The 24,141-nt window shown below is 53.5% G+C and overlaps 1 protein-coding gene across 1 annotated transcript in view; it reads right to left on the minus strand.

The window, feature by feature from the left end:
* Positions 1–24,141, minus strand: part of LOC119109550 (titin) — a gene marked incomplete at its 3' end in the record, with an annotated part of 117,801 nt that overhangs the window by 71,249 nt on the left and 22,411 nt on the right. The window contains 31 exon segments of the mRNA XM_037233219.1: positions 35–178; positions 1,161–1,294; positions 1,624–1,744; positions 2,001–2,144; positions 2,595–2,843; positions 3,166–3,302; positions 3,683–3,944; positions 4,235–4,378; positions 4,794–4,902; positions 5,196–5,338; positions 6,559–6,702; positions 7,058–7,196; positions 7,755–8,129; positions 8,590–8,732; positions 9,011–9,191; positions 9,511–9,661; positions 10,363–10,576; positions 10,845–11,016; positions 11,386–11,526; positions 12,126–12,229; positions 12,467–12,721; positions 13,007–13,150; positions 13,497–13,740; positions 13,989–14,136; positions 14,693–14,916; positions 15,301–15,465; positions 15,724–15,862; positions 16,201–16,679; positions 17,165–17,382; positions 17,935–18,087; positions 22,425–22,573. Of these exon segments, the coding sequence (XP_037089114.1) occupies positions 35–178; positions 1,161–1,294; positions 1,624–1,744; positions 2,001–2,144; positions 2,595–2,843; positions 3,166–3,302; positions 3,683–3,944; positions 4,235–4,378; positions 4,794–4,902; positions 5,196–5,338; positions 6,559–6,702; positions 7,058–7,196; positions 7,755–8,129; positions 8,590–8,732; positions 9,011–9,191; positions 9,511–9,661; positions 10,363–10,576; positions 10,845–11,016; positions 11,386–11,526; positions 12,126–12,229; positions 12,467–12,721; positions 13,007–13,150; positions 13,497–13,740; positions 13,989–14,136; positions 14,693–14,916; positions 15,301–15,465; positions 15,724–15,862; positions 16,201–16,679; positions 17,165–17,382; positions 17,935–18,087; positions 22,425–22,573 (5,669 nt within the window).

Genomic DNA, 24,141 nt, shown 5'->3' on the forward strand with positions numbered 1-24,141 from the left:
CGCACAAATAAGCTCGTCTGTCCAGTGTACTCACGCTGGACTCGGAGATTGAGGGAGGAGCTCGCGGTACCCAGCCGGTTGGTGATCTTGGCCGTGTACTCGCCAGAGTCCTCCGGGTACGCAGACAGCACGTCCAGCGCGATGAAGCCGAAGTCGTTGATTGTGCGGTACCGGTGACCTGTGGACGAGGTCGATGGGTCAGGCAGCTGTCACGGTCAGGGTACGTGCTTCACGCTCTGCGTCAGTCAGGCAGCTGTCACGGTCAGAGTACGTGCTTCACGCTCTGTGTCAGTCAGGCAGCTGTCACGGTCAGAGTACGTGCTTCACGCTCTGTGTCAGTCAGGCAGATGTCACGGTCAGAGTACGTGCTTCACGCTCTGCGTCAGTCAGGCAGCTGTCACGGTCAGAGTACGTGCTTCACGCTCTGCGTCAGTCAGGCAGCTGTCACGGTCAGAGTACGCGCTTCACGCTCTGTGTCAGTCAGGCAGCTGTCACGGTCAGAGTACGTGCTTCACGCTCTGCGTCAGTCAGGCAGCTGTCACGGTCAGAGTACGTGCTTCACGCTCTGTGTCAGTCAGGCAGCTGTCACGGTCAGAGTACGTGCTTCACGCTCTGTGTCAGTCAGGCAGCTGTCACGGTCAGAGTACGTGCTTCACGCTCTGTGTCAGTCAGGCAGCTGTCACGGTCAGAGTACGTGCTTCACGCTCTGTGTCAGTCAGGCAGCTGTCACGGTCAGAGTACGTGCTTCACGCTCTGCGTCAGTCAGGCAGCTGTCACGGTCAGAGTACGTGCTTTACGCTCTGCGTCAGTCAGGCAGCTGTCACGGTCAGAGTACGTGCTTTACGCTCTGCGCCAGGGGTCGACGCTTCTGCAGGGCCGATATCATATTGGAATAGATGTACATTGTCGGAGTTACATGGCGGGAACGGAAGAAATTGCCAACACAGGTTAAGCTCACTCCAACTAGGATTGAAGGCCTCCTAGGAAAAGCTCTGTCTATTGAGCATAATACACGATATAGTTTGGGCCTCTCAACGTACGCTGAAAATTTATGACATTGGCAACAAATTCACTTTTAGACACCTCACTGGCATCGCTTTTGTCGCGGCTACGCTAACTTTTGCGCCCCAATAAACGTGTCCTTGCGCTGGTGTTCTCACCGACTGCGACCGCCTTCCCGTTGTGGAACCACTCGACCTTCATGTCTGCGTCCGGATAGGGCTCAATACGAGCCTCCATGTGGGCCGACTGTCCCTCAACCAGGCTTGTCTGACCCGTCAGCTCCGTCACAAACCTAGACGTCGCCACAGCGTCAGAGGCCATGGTGCCGGAGAGGTGCTCCTCAGGCATGGCGAAACAAAGGCCGGCAGCGACGAACAGGGACGCGATAGCAAAGAGGCGCGGCATCAAATTGGAGGTTATCGGTAAAACAGGCTGGCCTACCACGTTCCCAGACAGTGCCACAAAAGACGGCCATCCGCGCACACAAGCTGACCCTCTTACAGGAACACACTACTAAACGCAGAGATGGAACCGACCCTTGCAGCAGTAAGAACAAATATTTAACAAGGCATAGACACATCATAGAAACTGTTGTAAGCTCGGGGTGCGTCTAACATTTACCTCGGTTTCTCTGTCACAACAGTCTCTTCTATCTCCGTCTTTGTGAACGCCCTTCCCTCCAGCTGTCTGAGCTTCTCTAGGGAGGCAGCGTTCTGTGTGCCGAGAAGCAGCGACTCCTTGGCTGTGAATAACACTGTGGATGTAATTGTACACGCACAAACCACTCGGCCGTCACCATGGGGTGTACCGTCTGCCACCTCATCACGCTGAGATGAAAGTGTCAGATGGCTAGCGTAAGCTACGCTCTCGTCTTAGCAGCTCGACATGGACGTCGACACAGAAAAACTGCCCACAGTTTACCAAGGGATGTACACCCGCTGAGCCGGAGCTGAATGACAGACTTTACCCCCCCCCCCCCGCCGTCAACCCGTCCTTACACTGGACGACGGCGGTAGCCGAGGTCACAGCCTGGCCAAGGTCGTTGGTAGCGCGGCACGTATACGTGCCGCTGTCGTCCTCCTGGGTGTACTTCATGTCCAGCGCCACGAAACCGAAATCGTGCAGCGTCGATATCCGGTTAGCTGCCGCACAGATAAGTCTGGTAAGGCCTGTCTGTGCTTATGTCCTGGAGTTTTGACATCGGTGTGGGTTTCAATTCCTTAGACGAGTCGAAAGATGGTATATCTGACGATCTATGTTAAGGGAATATCTGCATATAAGTTTGGGTATCGGTAAAGTAACCGCTGGGTTCAAGCAAGTGATGAGCGTTCATCTATGCATTCAAGCAAAGGCTAATGGCTGAAACTTATGTTCAACGCACAAAACGATTCCTCCAAGCTTGCAGTAATTTTCAAATTGCATATTGCGATGATGTCATAACGTATACCTGTAGCATACTTAATTTAATACGCGCAACATCACCATCAACAACATTTTATGACGTTAGCACCAAAACCTGACGGACATTCGCACTCAGTTGGCGCAGTCAGCCCGCTCGGATCGAAGCAGCGGCGCCCTCCCCTTCCACCTACCCTGCTGCAGGGGCACGCCATTCTTGAACCATTCGACGCGCAGGTTGGCGTCGCCGACTGGGATGAGGCGGGCCTCCAAGTGCAGCGGCTGTCCCTCGGCCAGCCGCGCGTCCCGGATCGGCTGCGTGAAGACGGGCGCCTGCGCCGTGGCCTCGTCGGCCGCCGGCGTCGGCCGCGACTTCTGCTCCAGGTAGCGCAGCTTGTCCAGCGCCTGCTCGTGCAGCGTGCCCTGGTCGATGGCGCTCTTGCCTGCGGGGCGGAGCAGCGTCAGGTCCAAGTTCTGCGTCCACTCGTGCGCTCCGTACGCATGTGCAGGCGAAAGGCCTCGGCGAACGGCGCCGTAACGAACGTTCTATGTTAGCCCGGGAATCAACCTTCCTGTCAAAATGATCCCATTCGAAGATCAAAATGTGTGCTCTGGCCTTAGCACGTCACAACGCAGAACTCTCTTCAAAGTACTTTATCCTATCCCAAACGTTGAACAACACTGCTACGAGTCAGTTATGTGAGGAAGGCAAACGTTATCTGAGAACGCGGCCCATTATTGACGAGCACGAGTTGCCAAACTTACTGAGGCAGCTGAGAGTAGCCTGGGTAACGGCCTCTCCCAGCGCATTGGTGGCCTTGCAAGTGTAGGTGCCTTGGTCTTCTGGGTATGCGTACATGATATCCAAAGCCACGAACCCGAAGTTGTTGGTCTCCATGAACCTGCAAGGCAGAACAGACGTCTTTTTAACGCTGTTCAATGACTTTAAGACATCCAGGGCATGTCCACCAATTCAATTTTTGGATGCATGACGCTGACGCGAAAAATCACCAGACATTACACGAATTAAAAACATCGAATGTTTGATTTTATAATCATGTACTTGTTTATGATGGTAGAAAGTATGCATGCCACGCTCCAAATCGGCCCTGCCACAGATGACAAAGCCAACTCAATGAATGTGTGGCAAGACAAATTCACTTACAACACTGCAGATACAACTATGCACAGCTACTCCTCACTAAAAAGCAAGCCACGGTTCATTCTTTAGCACTCTGGAAACAGTTCCGCCATCCTCCCCAGCCCCACCCAGCGTCCTCACCGCGACCCGGCCTTAACGGGGTGGCCGTTGTGGAACCACTGCACGTTCATGGTCGGGTCGGAGACGGGGATGAGGCGTGACTCGAAGTGGGCGCGCTGGCCCTCCTTGATGGTGACGTTGCTCAGCGAGGTGGTGAAGACGGGCGCCTGCGTGGTCACCTCGCCCGAGGTCTCCGAGCGGCTGTGCCGGGAGCGTTCCTCCAGCTGCTGCACCTGCTCCAGACCCACCTCGTGCTGCGTAGAGGTCAGGATTTTTGTGCTGCCTGCAGGGCGAGGAGAGAAGCCGCGCTTAGAGGAATGATCGACTTTTCTCGCCGTTAGAAACTGCAATTTGATGAGATGTGTTGAGTACGTTGTTCGTTTTTCACTCTTTTTCTTACGATATGTTCGGTTTTTAGTCCTAGATGGCATTGATTGCGCTCGATGTAAAAACGAAGCTCCTGGCCATCCTTGTGGACCGAAAATGAATCAAGCTTTTGGTAAGACGACGACGAGTCCTTCACCGATCAGACGAGATGACCCTGACTGGCCGACACGTAGGAAGGTGGCTCACTGGAGCAGCGGAGGATGGCGGAGGTTTCGTCGAAGCCGAGGTTGTTGGTGGCACGGCAGGTGTAGACGCCGTTGTCCTCCTCGATCAGACCGACGATGTCCAGCGCTACGTAGCCGAAGTCGTGCAGCGGACGGTGGCGGTGACCTGCGCGTGCGGGTCGGGTCACATGAGGAATGGTCATGTGACCACAAGGTCAAGCGATCACATGCAGACGGCGTCATTGCGGCATCTACCTGGTCACATGGAGGTGGGTCGCATAGAGACAACTTCACATGGAGGCAGAACACTAAGAATGCGAAACCACATGGCAGCGAGCCATGGACACGTAGGTATGGAGCGTAGACCGTGGTAACACCGATCCACACACCACAGTCAGGCAGCAGAGATAGGTAACGATATTATATATAGCAGCGCGCCACCAAACATATAATCTCCAGCTAAGACTGACGCATCACGCACACGCAGCTTCACCTCCGTGCACACATCCGGCCGTCAGTTAAGCCCTAACGCCCGACAACGTCTCCGCTTAACACCACTGGCAACGGCTCCAGCCACTAACCGACAGTGATCGGCTTCCCGTCCTTGAGCCATTCCACGTGCAGGTTGGCATCCGCTACCGGCTCCAGCTTGGCCTCAAAGTGGGCTGTCTGGTTCTCTTTCAGGTTCTCCTATAAAGCAGCACATGATGTGTCGCAATTAACGCACAGACATCCTTACACAGCATAACAACATATTTGCAGCATAAATAACGCACACAACGCATGATGTAGACGTCAACGAGTCACTTCCTAGTTGCCTAGAGCGGCCATTCTAATGCTTCACTGATGACTGCACATCAACATGCACTGAAACCCAGAAAATGGATGCTCGATACGCATGAATTTGGGAGCTAAAGAGTCTGTACGTACTACGAGCGGGCATAGGGCTCAAACACCATATATGACGCGTTCCGTGGGCCGACCTGGTGCTTCAGCTGCGTGAGGAACTTGGGCTTGATCTGGACCATCTCGTCGGCCCACTCCTTGCGTTGGTAGCGGGATGAGTCCTCGATGTACTGGATCCTTTCCAGCGACGCTGGGTGGTCCGTGTACAGGTCCTTCTTAGCTGCAAGCACGCGCACACTCAGTCAAACACGATAACTCGCCGCATCGGACGTGATCAGGTGGTCCCTGCTGTTTTAAGGAAGCGTGTGTGCACCGTCAGAACGCACCCACTCACCGGCGAAACACAGTCACTCACCGCCAGTTTCGCTCGCGTCTCGTCAAAGTGCCTCTGAGCGCCACTAGAGCTAAAGGTATGTCAGAATACACCACCTTCACAGCAATCCATAAGCAGCCAAAACACGGTCGCAGGCCTACAGAATGCACCACAACCAAACCAAGATTGCTAAAGACCTCAGCCGTCTTAAAACGTCCGCGGTCGGAGGCGGAGGTCGGAGGTCGGAAGTCGGAGGGGATGTCGTAACTAAAGACATAACATACAGCTGGCGGGTACGCACATGAACGGTTCAAGACCAGACCCAATGGGATGCATGTCAAATATGAACGGCTTACCATCCAATCATATCAATACACGCTTTACGTACCGAAGATTGGTACTCGACGCAAGCATTGCGCAATGCTCTAATTCAAGGGCATTTGGGATTGGGTAAATTTGGATCGGAACGCGCACTTGTGGGCGACTAGAATACGATGGGCGAAGCTGGGGCCCCGCAAGATACAGGAAGATAACACCGAGCCGCTGATCAACTAGCTGAAGCGATAGCAATGCACCCTCGCGTGGCACAGGCACCCATGCTCGGGTTTCCCAGATCACATGCTAGCAATGTGTAGTTACGCATGTATCGGCAAACAGAGATAAGCGTTTGCTATTCATCTATTCTCGAGACCTGTCTACCGCGGAAAACCGCGAGGAAGGCAAAGCCAAGAATTACATTCGTCGACAGCTGAAGACATTGGTCCCACTTCCGCGCGCCGTTCTGTGAGACAGATCGGCATTACGTTAACTAATGTTCAGATGGGATAACAGCCGTGAGGGTTACACTGACCATGCAAAGAACTACACCTTGCTTTGTCGCGATGAGTACTGCTCACGCAAAGCACGTAGCTTCCAGGCTGACATGGGAGTAACACAGATACGCGATCTGCCAAGCATAGATGGGTCTAGTGCTGTAAAATGACTGTAATATGAATTACAGATTATACTTAATAAAAGCTTAGACGTTAGAAAAATACTTCCCACACTGGGGAAACGCTTTCCGTACAGTGGCAGTGGGCGCGTCGCCCGCGGCCCACTGATACCCCTGTACCAGCAGGTTGTCTCACCGATGACGCGGACCGAGGCCGAGGTGGCGGCCTGGCCCAGTCGGTTGGTGGCCCGGCACGTGTACATGCCAGAGTCGATGGGGTACACGCTCAGCAGGTCCAGCGCCACGTAGTCAAAGTCGTAGGCGGGGCGGAAACGGTGACCTACGGGCATGGCCGGGAATGTGTCATGCTACTCGACGCGCGTTTCCATGTTACCACAATTTATACTTACAGCATGCTTTCTATGAAAGTCCAACAAAAGACTTAATGAACTTGAAGCAAAAGCATGGATTCATCCCTGTTTTATGCACGAAAAACCAACAATGACAGTAGTGATATTTTTGAGTGATAATTAGATGGCGATGTAAATGTTCCCAAAATAACACGCACAGCTGAATGCAGCACCGGAGCACTAATATGCCGGAGTACTGTAGAGTACATGTGTGTGTTTGTGATGCACGCAGTCACCACACCCGGACGAGTTCGCCCGCCGCGGCGTCCACCAGCCACAGCTCACCAATCTTGAGGGGCTGGTCGTTGACGAACCACTCGACCTTCATGCTGTTGTCTCCCACGGGCTGGAGACGACACTCGAGGTGCACGTTGGTCCCCTCCACCGTCTCAATGTTGCGCAGGGGCTTGGTAAAGGTCGGCACCTGGGGTCGGCGGGGCTATAACGTCACTACAGGTCAATGACGTCACGTGGAGCTTTAAGTCAAATGGACTCCGTGGTGGTTAATACTATGCGTTTAAAAAAAAAAACACACGCAGTCTTGTGGTGTTTAAGAACAAATGTGCTGACTGGAGCATATACTCAACTGCAGCATTAATAATCTCAAATGCCTGTCAAAGATTAGTTTACTTAAGGTGGCCGCAGATACACACCATTTTTTTCAAGTGTTATCTCAAATCGGTTCTCAATACATGATTTGGAATGCAACCTTCAATCTGATTTATTTCAAGTTACTCCAGTTGTTGAAAGGAGCAGACAAAGGATAATGCGTTAAAATGTAAAACTAACGTAAATGCAATGTTTAGTTAAATCATATGAACCGTAATACCCGGCTTCGCCCTTTTCATGACTATCCAAAACCCAATCGACATGTCTAAGTATGTGCCTGAGAGAGCCTCCTCGCCACGGTACAGCTGCGAGGCGGCGGCCCCGCGGAGCCGGCCCAGCCCTCGTCCCCCATCCCTCCTGCTCCCCTGATCACCTGTTCGACAGCAGCGTCGGCCGCGGCTTGACGGCTGTATCGCGAGCCGTCCTCCAAGTACTGGATCTGGTCGAGCGCACTCTCGTGCTGTGTGTCGGTGTCGACGTCGGCGCGTGAGAGTACGCGCACGGCCGCCGACGTGTGCGCAGAGCCGAGCCGGTTGGTGGCGCGACACGTGTACTCGCCCTCGTCGGCCTTGGTCAAGTCTAGCACGTCCAGCGCCACGAAGCCGAACTCGGCGTACGTGCGGAAGCGGGAGCCGATGGTGATGGGGCGGCCGTTCTGGAACCACTCCACCTTCATGGTGGGGTCGTTGACAGGCTCCAGGCGGCACTCCAGGTGTACGCCGCGCCCCTCCGGCTGCGCCGGCTGATCCTGCCGGCGAGGAAAGGAGTGGATGATGATGCGAGCTGTATAAATGAGTGCACGTCCTAAACGAAACACGGCAATACCCATTATATGCAAGCGGATTTGAGGGAGAGGGAGAGGGGGGGGAGGGCAGAGGTCTGTCGTAGCTATTCTGAGAAATGTTTGGTGGAGTGTGTACGGTGGTTTCCCGAGCGTTACAATAACAGATTACTCCCTGGGCCGCCAAAGGACAGGCTAGGAAACACATCATATTTGCAAACACAGCCGAATAGTTGTCCCATTAGTGCCAGTTGGAGGGCAAAAGGGAACTCTGCGAAAAGCTCATGTCAAGCATCTCCCATCACTGAGAAATACATTCCTTGAAAACATTTGCCGCATTCGAAAATCAATATTTAGCAGTGGTTCCCTCAACACGATTCCATACATAATCTACGAAGGCCAAGCTGTCGTGAAAGCGCCGACATACCCGCAGCGGCTCGGTAAATTTGGGCTTGGACTTGCAGTAGTCGCCGACGTCGTACTGCGGCTCCTGGAACTTGGAGCGCTCCAGGCGGTCCGTCTTCGCCACCACCGTGCGGTGGATGGAGCTGGTGTCGATGGCGCTTTTCGCTGCAGGAAACCCGTGCAGCATCAGCGGCGGAGGGCTCAGAAAGGCACCAAACAACAGTGGGACCAATTACTGTAACTGATCAGTGAAATATCGGCGCTGTGTAGCCAGCCATTGGCAGAAGAATGCCTTATCAGTGCTCTTCTCTCAGGCGGCAACGCCTTAAAAATACGTGGATTGTTCGGCAAACTGATGCCACCAGAGCGAATTTATACCGTCCTCCGTTTCACCCAGACTCGACATCGCAGCCTGAGCGCGCTCCACCACAGCTCTCACCCACCTTCGACCTTCATCTGCGCCTGCGCGCGCGCCTCGCCCAGGGCGTTGGTGGCGACCAGTGTGTAGGTGCCGGCGTCCTCGCTCTTCACGGCGCTGATGTCAAGCGCCACGTAGCCGAAGTTGAGGAACGTTTGGATCCGGTTGGCCGAGGACAGAGGCTGCCCGTTGTGGAACCACTCCGTCTGGGAGGACGGGGGTTACAGTTGTGAGGAGGCCGGACACTGACTCGGTCCTCCACAGAGTAACAAGAGTGACAGATTCATAGCTTTGAGCCACGCCGCTTTTCCGTGGGTGGATGATTTATGCACATGTGAACTTAAAATGATGTGCCGCATAAGTAGTGGGTAGTTGGTGAAACCCAGTTTGAATGACGAACATTGATGTCGTTCCTTAATTAAACCAGACTGAAATGCAGTGAGAGCCATCATAGATATGGGCGAGACTCTCAAATACAGCACACTGCTATGGTGATCCTGGTTCTTGGGTTTGCCTGCCACTCACCTTCATTGTCGGATCGTTCTGCGGCTCGAGGCGTGCCTCGAAGTGAGCCTTTTGGCCCTCGCGGATGACGTTCGTTCCCTTGATAGGCCCCAAGAACTTGGGGGGCATCTTGGTAACCGTGACATCCTCCTCCACTTGCCGCGGGGAACGGCTGAAGCGAGACGCGACGCCATCAGCTGACGGTATTTTACACGATCGGCCCGGCCCGGTAAAACACAAAGTTAATAGAGGTTGAAGAGGTCAAGCACAAAGTTAATAGAGGTTGAAGCCCTTTTCCTCCTGCTATGAACATCACATGCATTAGCAATCTACAAGCCATTTGTAAACGCTGGCAAAACGAGACTACTGAATGTGACAGTACGGTAATGTTACCATGCGTGTTTGTCAACAAGTAACGGACAACGCGTCATGATCGCGCAATCTATCTTCAAAATGAACGTTTTCGAACATTGATATTCCCGGAGGTGTTGTCCAAACGGCGTTTTCAAGCAAGCATTGGCTCTATTCCCAATACTTGATGTTTGAATCTGTGCTTAAGATCACTATCATGATCTGAAGAACAGCTCGGAACGTCGAGTACTGACAATATGACCAATATTTGTTTGATGGCATTATTTCACCACTTCGCCCTGGCATACTTAAGATCTATAACTCCTAACGATAAAACTATCAACTCGTAATGCCGAAAAACCAGGAGCATGAGATTTCTTTCCAGTCAAAATTCCTCACTCCACCACCAAGGCGTGCATGCAACTAATACGGCACATTTTCTCCTGAAAGATGCACCCAAACCTCGTCGTTGAGATTCAGATAGTGAGTGAATTAAGCAGCCTTCTGTGGCCCAAAGCTCACCTGGAGTCCTCCAGATACTGGATCTTCTGCATGCTCTCCATCTGGCTGTCGGTGACGACGTCCTTCTTGCCGACGCACTGCAGCTTGGCCTGGCACTGCGCCTGGCCGGCTGCATTCACGGCCACGCACGTGTACACGCCCGTGTCGAACACTGTCACCTGCTTGATGGTCAGGCTGACGTAGCCGAAGTTGAAGAAGGTCGTCATCCGGGAGCCTGGGGGACGGGGGCGAGCAAGCGTTATTGGGCTGAAATGCACCAACGGGAAATATCGTCGGATGCCTAAATTGCTTTCACAGACGCCCTTGACTGTTACCCAGGAGAGTTAAGAACGACGGTTCTTAACTCCCTTGACATATATCACCATGTTAGCCGGTGTCACTATTCTTATTGCATTATAATCCAGCCCGGATTGCGTCCAATTCGCGGCTTGCTATACGCTGACCCAAACTCGAGTCGCTGACAAAGGCCGTGAACGACTCACTGGCTTCGAGCGGTCGGCCGTCCTTGAGCCAGCGGATGGTCATGGTGGCGTCGCCCATGGGTTCGAGGCGCGCCTCGAAGTGGGCGGTGCCGTTCTCCGGCACGGCCGGCGCGTCCCGAATCGGCTGCGTGAACTGCGGCGGCGACGTCTTCTCCTCCAGCTCAGAGGTCACCTGGAGGTCAGAGGTCGAGGGGTGGTCTAGATCCGTGCAAGTCGCGGCACCGAATCCGCCAGGCGAAGCGCTAGTTCAGTGATGCCCGTTTCATGACTCCTGGCAGCTGATTGCTGCAGGCTGTGAGCGGCCAGTGACTGCAGAGTCTTGAGTCAGTGACGGGGGATTGTTTTCGGCTCAGTTTTGAACCCGTTCTTCTAGTATTTAATTACAATGGGAGTCCGTTTCATCACCCGATGACTTTGGAGCGAAACGAGGCTTTCATGTTCTTATCAGATCGATGACATCAGCCTATATGCTCTGCTGTCCATGAGTCCCACAAACACCGGTCCCATGCGTGCAATACCCGTGACGACAGCTTACTCTCACCTGTTGTTGGATGGACTGTTTGTAGGCCTCCAGCTGCTCCACCGACTGGATGTGCTTCTGCTGCTCGGGGATGCCCAGGTCGCCGGTGACGCCTGCTCGCAGGCTGACCTGCAGCTGCGCCTGGCTGCTCGCCTCGCCCGCCTGACAGCAGCACAGGCGTCAGAGGACACGGCGCTGAGGCCGAGCCGCGCCACAGGGCGGGAATACACGAATCAGGCTGGCTCACGACGCAAGTTAGCAAATCGGCCATTCTTTACATCGGGTACGCACGCAGGTGCAACGACGAAGGCCCTTCATTGTCATCACGACGCACTCAGCTGCTGAGGCTATAAAGCGCCGTCTGCGTCTAATCCTGGGAGGGAGGGCGGACACCGCGGGGAATCGAACCCCCGTACCTCTGTTTCCGAGACACGCAGCTCAACCACTGCGCTGTCGGCACGACAAAAGCCCACAATGATATCTAGATGAGATGTGCGTGACGACTTAAGTATGCCCTATATGATGCGTCGCTATGAAAGGCATGCTGTTGAATAATGCAAATACATAATAGTACATGATATATATGACAGTGCTGCTATGATATGCTGCAGATGTACCCGGTCGTTCACGATTTCGTACGTCCAATCGCACTCCTCTCTACCTTCGTTCCCAGGTTACTTAGGGAAGACACAGTTCCTAAAGCTGCAAATTGTAAGATGGTAAGGCGTTCGTAGGAAATTACTGTTGAAGTTAGCGCTTACTTTATTGGTCGCACGAGCAGTGTAGACTCCCGAGTCTTCAGGACGCAGCTGATTGATGTTGAGAGCCAGGTACCCGAAATTGTTGATCGTGGAAATACGGGAACCTGGAAATAACCAGGGGGAATGAGAATCATGGAACTAAATAGTCACTTCTCATTCAAATATCACAAACAGCACGGTACAAGACTCAGATAATAGCCTTCCAGTTTGCGCATATATATATATATATATATATATATATATATATATATATATATATATATATATATCGCTTGCTCCAGAACTGCCGACTATCCATGGCTCATATTTTAGCCGATCTGTCTGCAGAGCTCAACACTCACTGGCTGTGATCGATCTTCCGTCCTTGAACCATTCGATCCTCATGTACGGATCGGATACGGGCTGGATCTGGGCCTCGAAGTGGGCATATCCGCCCTCGTGGACGCCAGCGACATCTCTGAGCTCGCGCACGAAGCTGGGCTTCACGTTGTGTTCCTCCGTGGAGGTGGAGCGCACGTAGCGGGACGTGTCCTCGAGCATCTGAATAGGCTGCAGACTCTCCGGATGTTGGGAGGTGGTTTCGATGACAGAACGGGCTGAAAACGACGTCATGTGCTGTTGGAATCATCTGACATATACACGGCAACAATGCAGCTTATACTGGAAATATGTTGGATTCGCATAAGGTAGGCATGGGTAATTTATTTTTACCGAACACACAACATTGCGAATTTTACGTTACATCTTATTTCTATTGACATGAGTCAAAACGCAGTGACAACAAACTTAAGTCACGTCTCGCTCTCAACTGCACCTGGGGACCCTGAGCCCACCCCACAAAGCTATATTCATCGGGCATCTGGCTAAGAGTCAACACTTACGTCCTACAGAGACCGTGCAGGTCGAATCAGCTGACCCCGCTTGATTGACTGCACGGCAGGTGTAGGTCCCCGCGTCCTGTTGAACCACTGACAGCAGGCTGAGAGACACGTACCCGAACTTGTCTGTGAGCGTGGCACGCGAGCCTGCGGACGAGGCACCGGACGTGAAGGCCGATACGGCTGCACGCAGGGGATCGATAGCAAAAGGCTCTGGTGCTATCAATGGCTGCTTTACTCACTGGTGCATTGTCGGCTTCTGCAGGCTACCAAGGTACGTGACGCTATCATCTTCATGTTTGCTTAAAATACGTCACTGACGGGGCATTGCTAAACACAAGTCGAAATGTTTTCCATGCAGCTTATCACTGAAAACAGAAGTTTGTATACGCAATCTAAATTATCACGTATCACGAACGTGCCACCCCAACACTAGCCTCATACCCTTGACCACGAAGAACCACCCGACCTCCTCCCTGCAGACATCACTCACTGGCTGGCATCGGCTGGCCGTCGATAAACCACCCGATCGTCATGGTGGGATCGCCGAGCGGCACCACCTTGGCCTCGAGCAGGACACGGTCGCCCTCTCCTACGCGCACGTCCCGCAGCGGGTGCGTGAACTGAGGCGCCTGCAACGGCCGCTCCTCCTCCGTTCGCTGCGCCTTCGGCCGCGACCGCTCCACGTGTTTCAGGTGGATGATCTCGGGGTTGAGAGGCGGCTCCGGCTCGATGACCTGGGGGGGGGGGGGGGGGGAGACGCTGCGATTAGCCGGTGTCACCGGACGATCAGCTCGCCCTCCACTCCGTCCACCACTTGTCATCGCGCTGGCTACGCAGCTAACCTTCCGGCATCATCACTTCATCACTCATCGGCACTCATCAGCCCACGCGAACTCTTGTGCGCACCCTGCCCACACAGCCCCGGCACTGACCGGCCCGGGCGCCGCGACGCTGACCCTGACCAGGTGACCCCGCCACTGACCTTGGTGGGCTTGGGCAGGTGGAGCCTCCACGGCTCGCCGGCCGGCACTGCCGGGCCTGCCTCCACGTACAGCTTGGCCCGCGTGGCCGTGCTGCCAGCGGCGTTCTGCGCCGTACACTGGTACCAGGCGGCGTCCTCCGGACGGACACTGTGGCCAGGACGCAGCGCGATTAACATACAGACACGCGGGACGCCAGCGCCGTCACCATGCTGCCGCCGGGCGTCGTTGGTGGCTGGCACGCCACGGCACGTTTACCGTTGCAGTGTTTTGAAGTCCATTGCCGTTAAATATTACATGCGTTGTCTTTTTTTAACGAGACACCGCGTGGGTGTAGAACAGTGGCATGCGCGCTTCATGGTGAGCACGCCTTTGCCCGACCGAGGCCAGGGCCAAATCAGATCCAGATCTTTGCCCGACCGAGGTCAGGGCCAAATCAGATCCAGATTAGACCAGATCCCACATGCCGGTTTCTTTCTGCACGCGTTTTCGCGACGTAAGGATAATTTCAGTAACGCCATTGAAGGGCAGACTGGAAAGCCCTGCAGGTGATGCCGCAAGGTTTGTACTTTGATATTACTTCCGTCTGCGCTGCGAGCTCAAAAGGCGCTAGCAAGAGTCCGAGAGTATCGGTTACATCAAGACCATCATGCCACCTCGATCCCAGCGTACCCCCGCCCTCCAGCGCCGCCCTTCCGCCACCCACCAGGGTATGTCGAGCATGGAGGCGCCGCCGTCGGTGACGATGCGCACGCTGGCCGAGCCGTCGATGGGCGCGCCGTCCTTCTGCCACGTGATGCGCGGCGTGGGCGCGCCCACCGCCCGACAGCTCATCGACACCGGCTCGCCGGGGCGTACGTGCACCGTCTGGAAGCGCTCCACGAACTTGGGCGCGATCACCTGTTCCTTCTCCAGCACGTGTAGGTTCACCTGCCGCGGAGGGAGAGGGAGGGGGATGAGATGAGGGGTGTCGGGGTTTGTTATGTAGCGGTGCATTGTGTGGTGATGATTTGGTGCGTGGCAAAAGAAGTACAGCAGCATGTACTCGATGCCGCCATACATGGTTCAGAGAAACCCGAACGAAGTGAGAAACGAAGCATCAAGGTGAGTAATATGACCTAATATCTTGGCTTCAGCAAGCAGCAATGTTTCAGTGTGGAACGCAGCATGCACCGGCACCATTCGAAACATGACTGACATAAGCTGGTCAAGTGGTTGCGTTGTGCTTACCACTAAAAATGGCCTTGTTCGGGGGAGATCTCACAAGTACATAGAGCACCAACTACAGGGCTCCGTTGGATTCAACGGTCTCACCTGGAATTCGGCCTGGCCGTTCTTGTTCTTGGCGACGCAGGTGACGACCCCCGAGTCGCGCTGAGCGGCGTTCGTGATCATCAGGGCGTGGCTGCCCGCCTCGTTCACCATAATCTTATGCGTGGCGTCGTTCGTTATGGGCATGCCGTTTATGTACCAGAACACCTAAAAGCATAACGGCGTGCTGTAAGGAACGCATCGGCCCAGCACCACCGCGGTAGTATGCTGGCCAGTTTTGAATGACCTCCTACAGCGTTACATAATCACACAAACCTCTCAGCACTGTGCCCTCATAAGTACACGTGACACTCCATTGAGACGTCATTTAGCTGACCACAGCCACCAGACAACGTTCACTGTTTACACGGACGTCCCGGGACAACGAGCCACTACCAAGCGCCTACTCTTCAGTGGATACCTTACCTCGGGGCTGGGCTTGCCCGACGTGCGACACTCGAGTCGCACCATCTTGCCCTCCTGCGTCTCCTTGTCAGTGGGCACGCGTAGGAAGGTTGGCGCCAGAGACCGGTCCTCGGAAATCTCTTCCGTCTGGGAGGTGAAGCTGCGGAAGCACCGGTGACATGACATGACATTACATTACATTAGCTTAAGTGACATTCGTGTGACCCTGATGACACAAAGTACTTCACGAGTTATTCGGTGTCAGCGTGGTTTAACAAGACAAGAGACTGGTGCAACCAACGAAGTGTTGGTCGGTTAAGGTCTGCAATTTACAGCGAACGCTTCATACAAAGTGTTATCGCGCACGAGTATTGTTCTTAACTTCTCGTCATTGCTATTGCAAAGGCTAAGTCAAACACCAAACCTTTCTGAATAAAGCATGTAGTCATCAGCAGCTGCCGACGCCAGCGACTCGCACCGCTCCCCGGGTCCACTCACGACTTTTCGACGCGCTGCGAGGTGACAGCCTGCCGCATGGCGTCGGCGGCGGCTGGCGGCTCGACGGCCAGGAAGGCCGAGCTGACCACGCAGCCGGCCGCGTTCTCGGCCAGCATCGTGTAGTGCGCCGAGTCCTCCGGCTGCACGGCGCGCAGCTTCAGCGTGGCCATCGAGTTGCCATGCGCCATGGCGGCGCGCGGCCCGGGCCGCACGCGCACGCCGTTCCGGAACCAGGTCACCTTGGGCTTGGGATTACCGACGAGCCGCGCCTGGAAGGTGGCGTCGCCGCCCTGCGCCACCATGGTGGCGCGCGGCTTGGTCTGCACCTGGGGCGGGCTGAGCGGGCCGGGCTGCCGGCTCTCCGACTCGGTCTCCACCTCGGTCTCGGTCTCCGTCTCGCCGGCGTAGCGGCGCGTCAGGGATTCGCGGAACTCGGTCTCACGGATCAGGCGGTACTCGAATGTGTCGACTCGAAACTCCTGCGAAGCCGAAGGCAGAGGTCACACGAGTGCGCCTGCGCCTGCCGTGGTACACACGTGCATGCGTACGTGCATGCATGCGTGTGTGCGTGCGTGCGTGCGTGCGTGCATGTGTGTGTGTGTGTGTGCGTGTGTGTGGGTGTATACATGTGAGAGAGAACGCTGTCGTTAAACTCTTGAAGTTTCCAACAATTCTATAAAGGTCCAAATATTCACCATGTTTCATTACCTTATACCAACGGATACACTGAAATCAACTGAAATGAAAATGGTCGTAGCCGATTTTGGGAAGCATGCAAGACAGTCTCACTTAACTCGCTGCATGCTTTGCTTAAAGTGGTCCACACTTGTACTATCAAAGCTTCGGGGACGGAAGTCGCACCGCGACAGACGCAGCCACGACCCATGATACAGGTGGGTGCGGGTCGACACGGGCCGTGGGTCGCTAGGTGCGCAGCGGGCCTGCGTCAGTCACATAGTCTCACCTCTGTCTGCTGGCCGGCGGGCAGGCCCGGGTACTGCTGGCCGAACGGCGAGCTCTGGTACTGACGGTCCACCGTGGAGCTGGTGGTGGTGTGGCCGGCTGAATCTGTCACCGACGACATCTCCTGCCGGAACTGCATGCTCTGCTGCTGACCCATCATGCGGCGCTGCATGCCCTGCTGTTGCTGCTGCTGCTGCTGCTGCTGCTGCAGGTATGCAGCTGCAAACACACAGAGATGGTGCGGTGTGGCGCACACGAAGAAAGCTTGGATACAGGTGAATGATGGAGAAAATAGCTGCCAATGTGATTCCCAGCCTCGTGGTCGGCACAGCTACGATCGTTCATAATGCAGCGATGATTTGGAACCCAAACACACTGATGACTATTATTTTCCATATGGAATAGCTCTCGGGCTCGAAAATAAACAATTGTTGAAGTACTTTATGCAAAAAGCCTTCTGATAACTGAGGTAAACAACAGCCAATGCAAGTAAGTTCTTATCACTTCACGGTAGTGTCACTTTGCCATACACTACATGCGTCACTTTTTACCGTCACCTGACGCAGCTTCACACTGTCATATCATTTAACAAAACAAAGCAGAAACATTGAGAGATCTTCTGCTGCTTGCATATATCACATGCGCATCGCTCATGAATCACACGGAACACATGCCCTCAGGCGCCGGTTGATGACGCCACTGTTCCGAGTTCTCAAACGCCGTACCATCGGCGGTGGGCGCATCTGCCGGCGGCCGCGGCCGCCCCCCCACCTTCCGGCTGGATGTAGACTGTGCAGATGGCCTCCCCGTACTGGTTCTTGGCCAGGCATGTGTACTCGCCCTCGTCGCCGGGCCCGATCCGAGAGATCATTAGGCTGACCTCGCCGGTCGTCGGGTTGTACTTCAGCTGGTATTTGTTCGAATCTGGAACGACCACACGGCGGGTGGTGAGACATCAGCACACATGGGTTTGGTCTGGGTGAGTACGAGACTATTCCAGCTATCCCGACTATTTCAGAGCCATAAGAACGAGGAAAGAGCGAAGATGTGGGGAAAATATCCAGCCTTTTGCATCCAAAAGTGCTGAAACATTTCTGCTGAAAACCCCACTATATACAGTCAGGGCCCCGCGACAGGCATAGACAGGGTCCTGCTTAGAAAATATGGGGCTCGGAACCATGACGACTCGAGGCCAAACCCCGCCACTGGCTGACTGCAGCGTACGTTGGGCATGGCAACGCGAACAAGCATGCACGAAGTCCTCTGGGATTTATCTGGACGACGGGTAACCTTTCGCAGTGCTTTACGATGACGCCTCGTGAAAGCAGTCGATGCGATGCCGCGCACCTGGCAAAGCTATTATGCTTGGCGTGGCGTATAATAAAACAGGTTTATTTGTAATGACGTTGCTGTTTGCCTGTGACTTTTCTGGAAACAACTAGGCCAGAATATCAAATGTTTGGCAACCAATCGCAGTGATAGCATGAGCGAGCGATCATTGTGGCAATAACAGTGACATTGCAATTCCCCGCTAACCTTGTTCCCGAATCATGCATTTAGCTAGAAATGTCTGCACACAGTAGTACCAAGCCAAATCCGCCCGTTTAGCTCAGCTTGGTTCAAGAGGGCAGCCGCGTTTTTCACCTCCGATCAGATTTCACCCGGTCGCACCCCTCGTCCTGACAGGTAATTTTTTAGCCCGACATTTCGGACTTTCCAGGCGGGCGTTGGGCGCGCTCCAGCGCCCCCTCCCCTCCCCCCAGGATCGGGCGATCCTTGTTTATGTTCGTGTCGCGCCAGCAGCCGCTGCCAGCGACGTCCTGGGCTGCGGCTGTGGTTTCCGCACCGTGAGGTGCCGCATCTGTCGCCATGTGAGCGCCTCGGGGGCTCCGGCCGCTGGAACCTCAGCCATGCGGGCGAGCTTTCCAGGCCCCACGGAGGCGAAGGCACTGGAGCCTTCCCGGACTAAAAGCGGTTCGTGATTTCATCAATGTCAATAGATGCTGGTTTGTTTGTGTGGGCGAAGCCAAATAGCTTTGCCCTCCAACGCGCCAAATTCGCCGTCCATAAATAAATCGGAAGCTAACGAGGGGAAGTAAACGACGGATTTCGATGGCGTGATGTACAATTTTCATGTGCTATGACATCTACACAAATGACTCGTGTAGGTGCAAGGAATAGCGTGTGACGCGCTTTTCCACGAAGTATGCACATTTTGCACACTGTTTTCCGACCACCTGTCGGGGTTACCAGCCCTTTCCCCAAGGTTAAAGCCTCATCGCTATATTGACCGTTGCCAATGATTTTTGCGAAGTTCTTAACTGTGTTTTCCATACTGCCATGTGTAAAGGCAACGATGGAAAAATCAGATCACAACATAGAGAATTGAAAGAGAGGTTCTGTTCTTTACGTGATCTTGAATCAATGGCTACGCATTTTCATTTCCATGATCTTTGGCTCAATCCTGTAGACAATGACTGATAACCATTTTAAGTCCATCCATATATTTGACTTGATTTGATAATAGTTTTAAACCTATTGGAGATTATATTTTCATGCTATTGATATTAGCCGTGTGAAGATGGAAAATGAACAAATATGTGATGTCTTTGTGCACAAGAATACTAAATACAGAGGTTCACTACAAACCAGCTATGCCAAAAGGCTGTGAAATGGGTCAAAGAGACCATGCCGTCTTTAATTTGATGATTATGCAGTTCAGCCGGACGCGTGACGCATGCCTGCTGCTTTGTCACGACGCCCAAGTCTTCACGTAGACTGATCCAAACCAACTTCGAATGCCGATGCGGTCTGGTTCTGTCGTCACTCCAAACCTTTTGTCTTGAGGTTTTTATTTATGGGGCTGTTTAACTTCACAGGTTCTGAAGAATGCAGGTTCTGAACATTTTCTGTCCAGATTCCGCGCCCTTTTCCCCAAGGTTAAATGCTACTGCTCCCCTGAGTCTTCCTCCGATCGGGCTTCCACACTCCATAACTCAGAGTTTATGACATGACAGACTCTGTGACTACGCAATGCTCATGACTCAGAGCTGCAATCGGACCGAAATATCGGAAGCCTCCTGGGGCCTCCGAGCTCGGCAGGAAGTCGCTCCCCCGCCCGCCCACATACAGACGAACGCCCGGAGGCGCCGGCGTCAGCTGACGCCTCGCGCCTGGCACGCCCCCAGCCGGTGATTGGCCAGCAGCCAGCGGCCAGCCGGCGGGCGACCCCGGCCAGCCGGGCCGAACGCCGCCCGCCCGCCCGCCCGCCGGCCAGCTCACTCTGCGGCCGCGGGGGCGGGCGGGAGCCGGTCGTGCTGACCTCGGTCGAATTCCGATCTAGCCAGCCAGGAATGGTGGCGGACAGCATAGCGACGCGTGCAACTTTGTATTGCGCGGTTCGCGATTTGGAGCTGGGTGCGTGAAAGACCTGACTTAGTCACCAATTTCTTCTAAAGCCGTTTTTACCGCATTAGAGTTTGTTAAGTTTTCCCTTAAAAGCGTAGTTAATTGGGCATAATTTTGCAGTGGGCCCAGCGCAAAGCTTGACGGTACGCATTCCGTTAGCACACACCGTCTCTGACGTAAGGATCAACTACCGCAAACAGCCATTTGTAGGACTGCAGTGACGTCTTCGGTTGGGGGAGGGGCTTCAGCCTCCCATGTTTCAAAAGCAAGTTGGCCCGATTCAGGGAAAACCCATTTTTGTGTTTTCAGGCTAGTTTTAGTCATTTTTCTTTGCCCAGCCCACCCTCCTCAAGTGCGTTCCAAACTATTTTGCCAAAGTACAGCCCAGCCTATAAGATTTTGTGTTTCACCACTGTGATTGGCTTATCTCAAAAATGTCCATAAGCGCCTTTGTTGAATAGAAGTAAGCACTACGGTTTGTGAAATGGATGCACCATTTCACCGATGTCTGGTACCGCCAGCACGATGTCCAGCACTGGTGCCAGCTTTCCATATGTGCGCCCACAGCTGTTATTTGATAATTACGTGCAGGCGTGCTCATTACTTTAAGGAAGGGCACAAACGCAGCCCAAAGCAAAACACCGTGCACGACCATTCACCGTGTTCCTGGTGATTAGGCTGTACCGCACGATACAACCGTCAAACTGCACAGCATACATACACAGACCAGTTCGAGGCACAGCGGTGCAGCATATCAATACAGGCTATCTGCAGGCCATGCGGCGCGGCACACCGACTGAGGATAGCCCAATCCGCCATCGCGTCTCAAGTGTCATATTACTTTGAGCAGTTATTTGGAGTATGACGTCTACATTCTTTATCATACGAATGGTAGTCAAAAGAGGGGAGAGAGAGAGAGAGAGAGAGAGAGAGAGAGAGAGGAGAGAGAGAGAGAGCGGAGAGTAGAGAGAGAGAAGAGAAGAAGGAGAGAGAGAGAGAGAGAGAGCAGAGAGAGAGAGAGAGAAGAGAGAGAAGAGAAGAGAGAAGAGAGAGAGAGAGAGAGAGAGAGGAGAGAGAGAGAAGAAGAGAGAGAGAGAGAGAGAGGATAGAGAGAGAGAGAGAGTGAGAGAGAGAGAGAGAGGAGAGAGAGAGAGAAAGAGGGAGAGAGATAGAGAGAGAGAGAGAGAGAGAGAGAGAGAGAGAGAGAGAGTAGAGAGAAGAGAGAGAGAGAGAGAGAGAGAGAGAAGAGAGAGAGAGAGAGAGAGAGAGAGAGAGAGAGAGAGAGAGAGAGAGAGAGAGGGGAGAGAGAGAGAGAGAGAGAGAGAGAGCGAGAGAGAGAGAGAGAGAGAGAGAGAGAGAGAGAAGAGGAAGAGAGAGAGAGAGAGAGAAGAGAGAAGAGAGAGAGAGAAGAGAGAGAGAGAGAGGAAGAGAGAGAGAGAGAGAGAGAGAGAGGAAGAGAGAAGAGAGAGAGAGAGACGAGAGAGAGAGAGAGAAGAGAGAGAGAGAAGAGAGAGAGAGAGAGAGAGAGAAGAGAAGAGAGAGAGAGAGAGAGAGAGAGAGAGAGAGAGGAGACATAACTTAGGACACGTGGCATGGCGGAATATTCACTTCGCAAGCTTTCGCCTGCTTGAATGCTCGGTGCATCAAAACACACATGCAAGCAATCTACACAATGCATCTCAGGCTCCTTCTTACAACAGTGATACAAACGCATAAATCAGCCTAGCCCTACAAACTTATCGTAAGCCAACGCACGTATTCCGACAACATATCCACCAGGTCCATGCCGCTCACAGCATCCCAGTTCCCGTCGGCATTCGGGGCGTGCCACCTGGCCCCCGCTGCGGCCTCACCGTTGATCGGTCGTCCCTGGCGGGTCCACGAGATCGTGGGTCGCGGGTTGCCCCGCACCTTGCCCTCGAACAGGGCGTTGCCGCCCTGCGCGAAGCGAGCATTTCGGAAGATCTGTTCGAAGACGGGCGGGGCCGGCTGGCCTCCGGTCCTGCAAGAGGCGGAGTACTGTCAGGTGGCGTGGCGACGGAGACCACGCTGGTGCAGTGTCGCTGGCAGGATCGGCATGCACCAGGGAGTTGTGCTATTTCAATGAAAGATATTAAACGTCAAATGAGGACTCGCTATAACTGGATTCCGCTCGTAGAATGTGGCGCACAGGATGGACACTCGGCGGGGTCTCGGACAGGCAATGAGTCCGGAGTGGACCGGTTGGCAGTCGACTGGGTTTGCTGCTGTGCTGATCGCTGGTGTGAGTACCGACCGCCACCATCTCTTGCGCTTACTAAAAACATCGCGTTACGACCAGTGCCGCTGATATTAACGTTTGGCTTGTGCGGTCACTAGGTCCTCCCAGCAGTGCACTAACTGTGGGGTTATTGTCGAGGCTTCTAAGTCAAATAGCGTCTCAGGTACGTCCTTACAGTGCCATCAAACTCAAAGATGACGTTACTAATGTTAGAACGCATCTTTTATCTCTTGAAAAAATTCACTCCTGAATGATGCGTACTAGATATGGAGAATTTCTTTGCCGGGAGTGTCGCCAGTTTTAACACACGCTCGGGTGGGGGGTCAAATTGACACCCGCCGAAGGTTTTTACAGAATGGTTTCCGAACGGCGCGGCGTAGCCGCGCCAAATCTTGCATAGCTGTAGACAGTTGAATACCAGATCGCTTGACATCACAAATGTAGATTTATTACGTAAGGTCGCTGACCTGTGGCAGGTCAAAGTCAGGCTATGATTTCAGCGAAGGCAATTTTAAGGGAATCGTCCAATCTGATACAGCAACGGAGTGTTTGACAAAACTATACACCTCTGACATGCTTTCTTAGGCACTACCAACATCGAATGGGCCAATTGCGTTGACCTAAGGTCAGGTGTGAAGGTCATACCAAGGTCACAACCAACCTGATTGATTACTCTAGGGCTTGCTGTATGGGATAGTTTGTGGTGCTCATTTCGAATTTATTGATAGCAGAAACCGCATTATACATCTTTCATTGACTCCTTAGAGGCCAGAAAAGGTCATTGACCTAAGATGACCACGGTCGACATTTTGCTTTATGAACAAACTGCCTAGCATAATCTTTGTCGCTTATTCAAATGCAAAACTCAGAGCAGTCTTGTATGCCTTTGGTCACCATGACCTTCAAAAGGTCAAACAAGGTCACTGACCTCAAATGGACTTGTGTCCTTTTGCTTAGCAACAGCTTCCTAGGTTCTGAGGGCACTTTCGTGCAGTGTCCTAGAATTGCCCACTTTGGGTGTAAAGCAACACCCTATGAGGAGGAATTTTTCACTCCTATTCCCCATATTTTGTGTGAATTTTTCACTCCTGCCTGACATTGTCTAATCGCACATGCCAAACCCCTATTTCCCCTCCTGAGGTTTACCTCTAAGCCCGAGAATCCCAGCGACCCCAGCCGCTTGCACGCATTAAGATTGGTTTGTTTACAAAATGCATCACAATCTGCAGCTGTGCGCCAAATGCAAGGTTTCACGCATCCCCTATTTTTTTGGTCTGACCACCACACCACGAAAGCATAGCCTGGCGCAA

This window comes from Pollicipes pollicipes, unplaced genomic scaffold, assembly GCF_011947565.3.
Source record: "Pollicipes pollicipes isolate AB1234 unplaced genomic scaffold, Ppol_2.1 Scaffold_7231;HRSCAF=8579_pilon_pilon_pilon, whole genome shotgun sequence".
NCBI lineage: Eukaryota > Metazoa > Arthropoda > Thecostraca > Pollicipedomorpha > Pollicipedidae > Pollicipes > Pollicipes pollicipes.